Source organism: Mastigoproctus giganteus, chromosome 9 (genome assembly GCF_048544385.1).
Source record: "Mastigoproctus giganteus isolate SK-2022 chromosome 9, ASM4854438v1, whole genome shotgun sequence".
Classification (NCBI taxonomy): Eukaryota; Metazoa; Arthropoda; class Arachnida; order Uropygi; family Thelyphonidae; genus Mastigoproctus; species Mastigoproctus giganteus.
The window spans coordinates 63,339,465-63,351,915 of NC_143583.1; the positions used below are offsets into that span (position 1 = coordinate 63,339,465).

The 12,451-nt window shown below is 35.2% G+C and overlaps 1 protein-coding gene across 1 annotated transcript in view; it reads left to right on the forward strand.

Annotated features, from left to right (window-relative positions):
- The window catches only part of mgl (low-density lipoprotein receptor-related protein megalin), a 1,043,262-nt gene that overhangs the window by 365,470 nt on the left and 665,341 nt on the right, over positions 1-12,451 (forward strand). Inside the window, exons 24-25 of the mRNA XM_090381453.1 lie at positions 3,812-3,937; positions 8,547-8,678. Coding sequence (XP_090237579.1) covers positions 3,812-3,937; positions 8,547-8,678 — 258 coding nt within the window. The remainder of the gene's footprint in view (positions 1-3,811; positions 3,938-8,546; positions 8,679-12,451) is intronic.

Consider the following 12,451-nt stretch of genomic DNA (forward strand, 5'->3'; position numbering starts at 1 on the left):
AAAGCTTTCGGTTAGTTCGTTAACCTTCATCAGTCAAACTGACAGTTAAGAGTGTGGAATATGAGGGTGTGTACCACCAGTCATGTACGCGAACTGCGTGATGTGATGGTTAATTGTTGGATGTTGAAGCCTGTGGCTGTGATGCATGTGAACATTTGTCATTCATCAAAATGGTTGCTTCAATGATAGGGTGGACACGACATCCACTGCTCCTGTTGACTGAGGTATTAGAGCATGTGATGTTCAACGACTTCAACCAGGCACGCTGCCGGTGTGGGTCAATGTCGTAGTGGGTTGATCAGAAGTGTTCAGCAATGGCCGAGTGTTCTATGTCTGCTAAACAGATGGCTCTTTCGTGTTCCGAAAGACGTTTTCCGAGCCATCTCCCAGTTTCCCCAATGTAGCAGCTAGTGCAGTCACAGCAAGAGATGCGGTAGACTAGACCACTTTTTAGTAATGTGGGAACTGATGTTTTCACTTTAGAGATGAGGGATCATAACTTTCTGCCTGGGAGTTGTACGCATTTTATCCCATGTGATTTTAGGACCCTAGAAACCTGTTGTGATAGGTTTGGGTAGTATGAGATAAAGGCGCTCACAGTTGAGTCATTACCTTGGATGTTCCTGTTGGTTGCTACGTGGTCGTGTCTGTAGATCACACCTGTCAAGGGTGGGATAGCCACACCTCGCAAGATCCGCCTTAACTTTAGCAATCTCGGTGCACCTCTCATCTACAGAACTAGAGTGGGTCCAGGCATAGGTTAACAAGGTTCATGCAGTGGCAAGAAGATGGCTGCATGCATGTGCTGACCGGAAGTTGGTAAATTGGCCAGCACACATTGGTTTACAATAGACAGTTGTCTTCAAGCGCATGCCCTCACATCGGACAAGGGTGTCTAAGTATGGTATGGTATTGTCCAATTCTAGCTCAATTGTGAATTTTTTGAAAGGCAACAGAGAATTGAGGTGGTCTAAGAGTCGGTCACCCGAATTTCTGGGGATAACCATAAACACATCATCCACATAGCAACACCAAAAGGTAATGTGATCTGGTACATTCGTAAATGCATGACCCTCTAAGACCAGAAGTGTTCGGCAATGGCCGAACAATGTTGTGGTGGGTTGACCACCATGACATTGACCCTTCTGGTCAACCCACCACGACATTGACCCAACCGCGATGTCGTGATTGTAGATAGGTCCTGCCACTACCAGCGACATGCCTGGTTGGAGTCGTTGAACATCGCATGCTCTAATACCTCAGTCAACAGGAGCAGTGGATGTCGTGTCCACCCTATCATTGAAGCAACATTTTGATGAATGACAGACATTGGCAACGTTCACATGCATCACACCCACAGGCTTCAACATCCAACAATTAACCATCATATCACGCAGTTCATATACATGACTGGTAGTACACGCCCTCATGTTCCACACACTTAACTGTCAGTTTGACTGATGAAGGTTAATGAACTAACCGAAAGCTTTTGTATGTATTTCATTTAATATATGTGTGTTTTCCAATTAATATTAAACTTGTCATTATTTATTCTATATCCATTTCGCTCTCTGTCATGCAATAATCTACAATAACAATAATATCATACAAACTTTTTATAACATTTGTAGTATGGGGCTTTTGTCCTGAACTTAATTATTTCTACTTCACTCACTGAATCTCACCTTGAATCTCACATATTGTGGATAATATATTTCATCACTGGGTTGTTTGGGCCTTAACTGCCTGCCAGTGAGGCTGCAAATGGTATTAAAATCTGAGTCTGGGTAGTGGCATACACTTTAAATAAAAAGCAATATATTTCTCATTTGGACTTTTTATTTAGAGTAGTGCAATACCAAGGAAACTTGTGGCAAAGTGCCTCTAATTTATGAGTTTAATAAACCAAGTAGCAAACCCAGTTTGCACACAGCTATGTATACAGAAAGAGGCTAAACGTGACAAATACGACTCCTTATTTATAGTGAAAAGTCAATGTGAATTGGATTTTCACTATAAATGGACAGCCATTTATAGTGAAACATATAAATGTATGGAATGCATCAACATACAAAAATGTATGGAATGCATACAAATCCTGTTGTATGGGCATCAACCTTTAACAAGGTTGATGCATTCCATACAACAGGATTGCTGATGTCGTGAAATTGGAGGGGACAGGCTCCAAAGCAGTTACAATTATATATTAAAAACCATTTTACTTTGTCAGGTAATTCACTATACTGTATATGTCACAGTACTAGTACAAATTTAATTCCATACCAATGAAAGAAATATGCAGTTCTTTGTCTGAGATAATTATATTAATATTTTGAGCTTATTTTATTCATGAATCAAACAAAAATAATGAACTTGCTTCTCACTAGTGTTTAGAAATGTTGGTAATTTTTCAAAATGTAATTACTTTAAATGAAAAGTTGATGAACATATATGTATAACACATTTTACTCAAATTTATTTATATAAATTAGCATTCAGTTTATTGGCAATAAATATTATTTTAGCTGATGTAAGATCCTATCCCTCAACTAAATAACCAATTTTGTGGTAACATTTCTATCTCATGCCATCAGTTCAGAAAAGGAAGTTTCTTATAGAGTGAAAGGAGAAAAAAAAAAGAGAAAGAAAGAAAACAGGGACTATGTTATCTGACAAAATACCTTTCTACTTTATATTAATTGCAATGGTCCTTGTTTTTTTCTGTCTGTAGTAAACCTGTTTTGGATAGATGGTAGGATTTCATATGAGATCTAAGAGCATCATCCCATAATTTGGTGTTTATTTGAGAAATAGTACTTAGGTTAGGATCTTACAGTGGTTGAATTGAATGTATGTGAGCTGTATCCAACATATTTACTGTTAATAAACTGAATACTAATTTATATGAATAGATATAAAGTGTACTATATAATTTTTTTTCATCTTCTTTGTTTAAATTCATATGATGTCCTTCTCATTATACATAATACATAATGTCGCATTTTAGGACAAAAGCCTCAAGTTGTGTAGTGAGTTAACATGCTTACAAGTTAGTGCAATTGCATTGGATCTGCTACTAAATATTTATAAAATTGGCATCATTATGTATATCTCATATTGTGAATACCTTCACAATGAGTTTCCATGATATTTCACTACCTTGATTAAGTAACTCTTCACCATAGGACTCTTCACTTTGAAGGCTCTTCACAATAGTCTTCTCCTATGGGAAGAGTTACTTATTTGAGGTAGTGCAATATCATGGCAACTCGTTGTGTTGTGAAGGTATTTACAATATGAGATATACATAAATGATGCCAATTGTATAGGCGCCTCCGTAGCCAGGTGGCAGGAGCAGCAGTGCGTAGACACGCTTCTTGATTAGACCGGGGTTCGAGCCCGTGACCACCAAATATGGAGGATGTGGAAAGGTCAGGGAATGACCACCGCATATCCCCGTAGCAATATGGCATTAGTTGCTAATGCTCCTAAAAACCAAATAACAACAACAAAGACAGCATTTTATAACTATTTAGTAGTTAGCTGTGAGCAGATCTGATGCAATTGCACTAACTTGTAAGTTAGTTAGATCTGATGCAATTGCACTAACTTGTAATTTCACTAACATAAGTAATTTTTTTGGAATATTAGAATAAATAAAACCTAAAAGTTATAGTCTTAAAATTGTATGTAATGTAATTCAGTCACTGGATTTGGCACCTCTTGTTCTTGTGTTTCTAATAATGTTTAAATTAAAGTTGACTGATGTGGTTAGTTCATTCTTAGTTTTAAAACTAATAATATTTTATAGGGGAGATTGATTGTCCAGCAAATCACTTCAAGTGCAACAATTCACACTGTGTTTTTAAGTCATGGATATGTGATGGTGCAGATGATTGTGGTGATGGTTCAGATGAAGATCATAGACATGCATGTGGTGAGTATTGAATGTGATCACTGTGAGTGATTAAAATAATGCATGATTTCTCTGTTATTTTCAGTTTAGTAATGTGTAATATTTGTTGTTTTATTTGTATAATATTTCTATTTGCAGTTTAAGACATTACGAATAATTATTTTTAATGATTATTAATGATATTAATGATTTCATGAATATTGAAAGTTAATGAATTTCTAATTTAATTATAGGATGTGTAAATGTAGATAGCTTCATCAAAAAAATGTGTTCATATACGGGAACTACAGATCCTGGAAAGCATCTGAAATTTTATTTTGATTCCGTATATTTTAAAAATTTCCCACGATTTTTTTATGTGATCTTTGGATTCTTAACAACCATTTAATTCCAGATTATTGAGATAGTGAATGACTTCAGATTTTTTATTCATAGTTTATAATTGGATTGATGGTAAAATTAAATAATGGCTGCAGCGGCTTTTTGCTATTTCCTTCTAGGAGAGTTAAAGACAATTGCATCTTTGCTTCTGAAGTCAACAGTAAAGACAGTAAAGTTTTTTGAACTGTTGTGTTTATAAAATGACCATAATAGAAACAGTATTCTGTTAAAAAAATGTATTGTAAAATAAAACACTATATATTTGCAAAGAATATAAACTTGAATTAATATTAGTGTTCTATTACTTGTAAAAAGCTAAACACCGACTTGTTGAGGCTAAAACAGATATAGGTAGTAAATGATTCCAAATTTAGTTATTAACTGATAACAGAAGTTGCCAATGAATAACTTTTCATCTTTACATAAATCTGCAATTGTTTAATAAATCTTTACATAGATTTATAAATAAATCTTTACATAAATCTGCACTTCCTTATTTTTTAGGTATTTCATGAAGAAAGTATATGACTATAAGAAATCTTGTTGTATAGGAATACAGGATAGTTACAAAGTATTTGTAGCTTTACTTCTTCTAACATAATGATTTTATTTTTCACAAAAAAAAGGATGTGGCATGGTAATAAAGAGAAATAATATAAACTTACAGATGCTAATTGTGGTTGTTGGATGTAATGTTAGCAGACAAAATTCAGTTTTTTCCCATACTTTATAGAACATATCAGGTATGTGGCGAGTATTCCAGATACTTAGGCAGTAGTGATAATAATCTTATCTTTCAGTTCACTGTTGGATTGTGATAATGATTTTTGATTGAATGAAATTAATGGGGTTTAGGTTTGGTGAATGAAAAAATCACTGAAGAACATCTCCATGAATTATGGAGGTGTTCTTAAGCAGGAGACAGCCTTGGAATTATTCATTTTGATAGTTTTTCACTTGTGGTGGTGGGGGGGGGGGGGGAGTGGAGAAGTGTGTCTGTCATGTTGTTGAAAAATTATTTGCTCTTTAAGGTATTCATCACTGATTTGTGATAGCAGAAAGTTCATGGGCAAATCCATTAACAGTCTTTTCATTAAAAAAAAAAAAAAAAAAAAAAAACCTAAACTTTGTTGACCCAATGCAGAGAAGCCATTCACTTTAAGACTGCCACATACCTGTCATGTACTCTTTAAGCCCCACACTCCAATAACTTGAATGTTAATTTTCCTGCTAACATGGAAGGTTCAAATGTGTATTCCCATGTGTTCATCATTTTCAGGTTGTGACAGTGTGCCAACAGAATAATTTAATTTTTATTTTCTATTATCTGTAAATGTTTGTAATGCTTGTAATTTGTAGGGTTTTTAGAAGAAGAAGAATTCTTTATTATATACAGAAAGCACATTGCTGTATACAACTCCCTTCACGGCTACTTACTGTAACATGTACATAGCACTTTTCAAATGATATAAATAATAGATAAAGACATAATCTTTATCTATTATAGACAAAATAATAAATAATAGACAAAAGATATAAACTTCACAAAAATTATCTATAAAGATATATAGATAATTTTTGTGACTTCAGATAACCTCAGATAACCTTTTTTTTTTTTTGTGACCAGTGATATGCTTGCTTTACTTGCTCTATTGTTTTGTTTCTCACAGTCAGTCAGTCTACTAATTTTCTTACTGTGCACCACATAACATCCAGTTTACACAAAATGTCTGTCTGTCCTGAATGTGGTTGTCATCTTCTAATGGGTAACAAACCTATGGTGTTTGCTCAACGCTGTGTTTATGACATTAGCAATCTATCCGATAGACTGTTTGATACCTCCATTAGGAGGAGAGGCCCTTGATCTTTCATTGTCTCTGAAATAAGCTTTAATATTAGGCTGCTTGTTTTGCAATCCTGAGATAGAATTTCCCTACACCAGAGTGATATGGGAGGGGAATCATTTCAATAATGAATACAATTGTTAAAAGTATTTAGTAGTCATTGGGACTTGGCTCAATATAATGCATGTCCTACTGCACTCATACACTTGACTACTTAGCTGTGTTGAGGGAGAATACAAGAACAGCACCATATTTAGATCATGCGAATTAGAACCATGAGCAACTCAAATGCATGTAATATCCTTGCACTTAGCTGTGGTAGCCTTTGACACCAGAGAGGATGATTATAATGGAAACCTAGGACTGTGTTTGTATCATTGGATTTTTTTTCAATACCCCCGGAGCAATATGGTCTTAGTTGCTAATGCTCCTAAAAACCAAATAACAACAAAACAAACAAAACCTAGCTCTGACTAAAAGAGCACCTGGAAACTCTCAGGGCAGAAAGCTGTAGCTCATGCCCATATCCTAGTCACAATGTAGTTCTGAGGAGACCACTTGGAATCCATAGTTACTCCCAGTGCCACTGCTATCACCAGTTCAGATTGTTCACCTAGACATGAAGCACAGTGTATTATCCCCATTTCTTCTTTGTTTTCTTTATTCCCCCTTCCCTTCCCCACATCTGCTGTTGAAGGCCATAACGTACAGTTTCACTCTCTCTCTCTCTCTCTCTCTCTCTCTCTCTCTCTCTCTCTCTCTCTTCCCCCCCCCCTCCTACCACCATTATATTAATCTGCAAGGTAAAGCAAAGGCAATTTATTTTTATTGAAGCAAGAAAAGGAAAATATGCAAAAATTTAGTACTGTAATACTTTTCTGTATAGTCCTCTTGCTTCTCCAGATTGTTCCCACATCAGTCCACAAGTTTCTTAATGTCATCTAAGAAAAACATTTTCAGTTCATGAAGCCACTTGTGTTTACCACTTCTTTTACTCTATAATCATTTGAAAACCAGTGTCTATATAATGCCTTTTTCAGTGGGCTGAAAAGGTAATAGTTTGAAAGAACTAAATTCAGGCTGTATTCTGGGTGAGGAAGAAGTTCAATATAAAGTTTTTGAATAATTTTAATTTTCAGTGGCTGAATGAGATCAAGCATTATTATGCATGCTGCAGTAGAACATATTTTGACAGCAAACCTCTGTAATTTCCGTGAATAGGTTTAAGTTTCTTCTCTTCCAGCATGTCATTTGTACATCTTTCTTGTCTCCATATTGTGGGCTAACATTCTTCCTGTGAATCTGGGGGGAGGGGTTTAATCATAACACATTGTCTGATGGTGCAATTGGAAATTGGAGCTGACATGATTACATCTTGATTATATTGAGAGAACTGAGTGTAGGCAGATGATGCATGCATGAAGACTTGTTTAACAGTGTTGTAGGTACAATCTTGGGAGGGTATTCTGACATGGAGTGTTAGTTTTGTATAAAATTGCCCATATCTTTTGACTTACCATTGTGTTATATTTTATTGTATTTTAACTTAATTTACTTTTATTTAGTTACCGCCATGTATCTACAGAATTATTATTTATTTCTGACCACATCTTGTTCTCTGCTGTCACTTTGCACCTAGTCTATAAACTTACAGAAATGCCAGCTACTGCTCAATAAATATAACTTTAACTTCACATAGAGTGGTATTCCATCATTCATATCAATCAATATACAGTATAGTTTAAACTTGTTTATTAAAAACACATATTTTAGCTTATCTGTTGTCTTGGTCAGATGGTTCGTAAATGTCTGTTTTTTGTTGTTGGGTTGTGCAACCATCTCTGAAATGGACTCTAAATAAACATCTTAAAATGGGATATACAGTATTATTGATTTTATTTATTGATAATTTAATTAGTTTCTTTAAATTCATTTATGCAATTTTCCAGAATAGGAATATATGCAAACAACCACAAAGTTTGCATTGATAAAGATAAATAGTTCTCTCTCAGTGGCACTGATCCCTCATTTTATTAGACTGTCAGAATGTGTTATCTCAATGTCACTACAAATAAACAGCACTTCTGCTATAATCTTGTAGAGGTATACAGCTTTTATTATGCTTATTTTATAAATAAAATAACTCATAATAAAAGTATTTTAATTTACAGTAGTAGAAGAGTTGTTATTGTTTCATTTTCATCTGTACTATTTGACACATATAATCTGTATTGAAGACTAACCAGTAGTGCTAATTTTCTTTACTAAAAGTGGATAAGCAATATTTTTTTTCACACATCAAACTAATAAATCACAGGTTTTTGAGATTAATAGTTATTAAGAATTATTAGATTTCACATCAACTAAATTAATTTGGATCATTATTTTGGATATTATCTTATCAGGACCATCACAATTTATGTGCCCTAGTGACCAGTGGCAGTGTCCTGGTGTAACAGAGAGATGTGTTAATATAAGCAAAGTATGCGATGGAAAACCAGATTGCCCAAACAGTGCTGATGAAGGTCCAGGATGTAGTAAGTATCAGTTATCCTCCTTCTTGCTTCTTCTTTCTGTTGAAGTTTAGATTTATGATGAATATTTGGTATAGATTTCATTTTTTTTAGATATAAAGATTTGAAGGGTAATTAATTAAGGAAGTAAAAATTTAAAAAAAAATGTCAGTTTTAACAGCACACTGTTTCAGTAATTTTAAAAAAAAATTTCGGAGCACCAATGAAAGGTCTCTATGTGCTTCCTGAAACAGTCTTGTCTTTTCTGCTAGCTTATGAACAATCAATGAATGTGAAATTTGCAAAACAGATTTGGAAAAAAAAAAAAGCAATAATGTATCTGCTGAAACCTTTTTTGACCTTCTTGGCCAGTTACGTTGAAAAACAGTGTATGTATGAAATTAAATATTATTAAGCCATTGGTAGTTGAATAGGGTTAATTGCGATCCCCACTTTTATTTTTTATTTATTTTATTTATTTCAATATTTTGCTCTGATTTCATTCAAAAACCATCTTATTAATTCTGATGTAATTCACAGTGCTTTCCAAGATAACTTTTTTGCCGCACTTTCTCTTAAAAACTTCCAAAGTCTCTATTTTTAAGGATTGAAAATCTTCTACAAAGTTGGCAATGTCTTGTTTATGATTTCAAGTGACTTTCAATGGGTTAAGTGCCAAAACTGAATACAAACCAAATGTCAGTAGCCAAAAATTTGCATTCACAATCAATGGAGTTAACAGACTTCTATCTTGAAATAATAGTGGAGTGCCACATAAGCAATTGGTCTGTATGTGACATTTCAATGGTACTGAAGCTTCCTAGGTTGACAATTGGTTACATGACCTGCAAATAGAAGTGGACTGGTGTTGGCACTGAAATCATCACAAAATGACTTGGTAAACCTTAAAGGCTGACGGAACATGTCAGGAGAGCCCTATAAAGAATTGTCCTTTTGAAATGCAGCATATGCACAGGCTCTCAGTGGGACTATTAGGACTCTTGTCAGCACTAGTAAGTGTGAAAGATGCTGCATAATATGGGTTACCAGGGTGATGCAGCAATCCACAAGCAACTAATCACCCAAACTAATGACAGCTGCTGCCTGTCTTGGTGTAAGATCGACCTTTCTTGTACCATAGATCAGTGGAAAGCTGTGCTTTGAAGTGATGAATCATGGTACATGGCTATCAGTCTGAGGGTTGTGGCAGATATCCAGAGTATCTGCCACAACCCTCAAACTGATAGACTTTATCCTGAAAATGAAGTTTGGCAGAGGTAGTGCGATGAACTGGGACTGTTTTTCATAATTTGACTTGGAACCATTGGTTGTTTTTGGAAAAACTGTGACTACTGAGGTCTATCTAAATATCCTGGAGTGTTCAGGAGACCCGAGGCTGACATAAAAGCTAAAGATTTCAGCACGTGTTATTAGTTTTCCTGGAAATAAAGCTATCCAAATATTAATGGTAGGGCAGTGTATGTTAGCAAACATATACAGGGTGATCTGTAATTTGTGGTACAACCGACAAGAGGCTGATTCTTCGTTAAAAAATAAGTCGAAATTGCAGAATAAAATTTTTTCATATGAGGCTTCGTTTTTGAGAAAATCGACTTTAAATATTACTTGACTACACATGCACTTGACTAAGACACCGTTGAGTGGATCTCGATACCAACCACTATTTACTCCTCTGTTTGTATACAATGTCACAACTTGGCATGACATTGTATACAAACATAATTTGTTATCATCAGTCTTAGTATCTTACTTATTATCAGTATTCACTATCAGTTTCTGTCAACCCATCGATATTGCAAGGTACAGTAATCGCGAATACACAGACATGCTCCTTGCGTTAGGAGCATGTGCTGGAAATGCTTCTGCTGCAGCAAATTATTACAGGGAGAGATACCCCAATCGTCATTATCCAGACTGGCGAGTAATTCAAAGAGTAGAGCAAATGCTGTCCAACTGTGGTTTGTTCCATTCCCTGCATCAAAATCTTGAACATCATCGATGACTGCCTAATCATACAGAAGAAGAAATTATGACAGATGTCAATAATAATCCTTGTCTTAGTATGAGAGATCTTTCTTCTCGGCACAACATTAACAGGTCGACAGTTATTCGTGTACTACATGAGAACAGGATGCATCCATTTCATGTCCAGAGAGTGCGAGGACTAAGAGCTCATGATTTTGTTCCACAAATGGCTTTCTGCCATTGGTTACTTATGCATCCACAATTTTTATCACAAATTTTATGGACTGGTGAGTCCAAATTTACATGACATGGAATTTTCGATGTACATAATACACATTGGTGGGCACTTGAAATTCTGCAAGTTATTGTTGAAACACATTTTCAAGAAATGTGGAGCACAAACGTCTGGGCTGATATAATCAGTAACGAAATCGTGGCACCTTATTTCCTTCCAGATAATTTAAGGGGTGCATCGTACTTGCACTTCTTATGGAACAAGTTACCAGGACTATTAGAAAATGTTTTTATTTTTTTTGGTTTTGGTTTTTTTTTTTAGGAGCATTAGCAACTAAGGCCATATTGCTCCGGGATATGCGGTGGTCATTCCCTGACCTTTCCGCATCCTCTGTATTTAGTGGTGACCGGCTCGAACCCCAGGCTAATCAAGAAGCATGTGCTATGCACTGCTGCTCCTTCCCACCTGGCTACGGAGGTGCCATTAGAAAATGTATCTCTGGATACTAGAAGAACTATGATTTTCAAGCATGATGATGCCCCAGCTCATTTTACTTGAGAAGTGAGGAACTTTTTAAATGAGCGATACGAACGTTGGATCGGTTGTGGCGGAACAATTGCGTGGCCACCACAGTTGCTAAATTTGACACCTTTTTATTTATGGGGTCGTATCAAAATAATCGTGTATTCCGAAGACATCATCATAGTCTTGTACAATTTAAGTAAAGGATTGTACTGGCGTTCGAAATTTTTAAAACTCAAAACACACTGGAAAGGCTTTTAATTTTTGTTTTTAATTTATTTATTTTTAATTAATTTTTTTTTTCTAAGGTCACTATTAGGGAGAAAATCAGATTAGTATTTACCATGGAGTGCGTTGATGTGTCTTTCTAAATTTCTTTTTCTGGACATAGCCACGGAAGCATTGCAAATCAAACAACAACATTTTTCTTTTATCATTAGAAAAAAGTATTCTGGTTCCCATTCTTGATGAAAATTATACATTTTACTCTTTTTCGTAGTATTCATTTTAAATCAAAGGGTATTAAATTAACATATAAGTACTGTCCAGTTATTAATATTAAGTAAGCTAAATAAGAATTCAATACATACATTATGCTCTCCACAGCATAACTGCGTGAATTTTCACTAGAGAAGCCTAGCGGCTGAGCAACAACAAGAATAGTCATGTGGTTCAATGAATTTGTAATAAGCATATGCAGTGGGGTGCAAAATAATAATAACATTTAGATTTTGACTAATCCATTTTTTATATATATTTAAAATTCTTCTTGATCTACCGAAATTAAAGCTGTGATTGACTGGTAGATTGTGATCGACTTGTTGGCCACCCCTGATATACAGGAATTTTGCCAGCAGGGATAAGGTGGTGATCATCCCATTGTATAAGACAATGGTTGGGCCACATCTTGAGTACTGCATATAAGTTTGGAGGCCTCATTTTAGGAAGGATGTAGAGATGATGGAACAAGTACAGAGAAGGGCAACGAGATTGGTGAGGAGAACAAAGGGGGAAACTTCAGTTCTGCAAATTGCAGCATCTGCTCATCTGACTG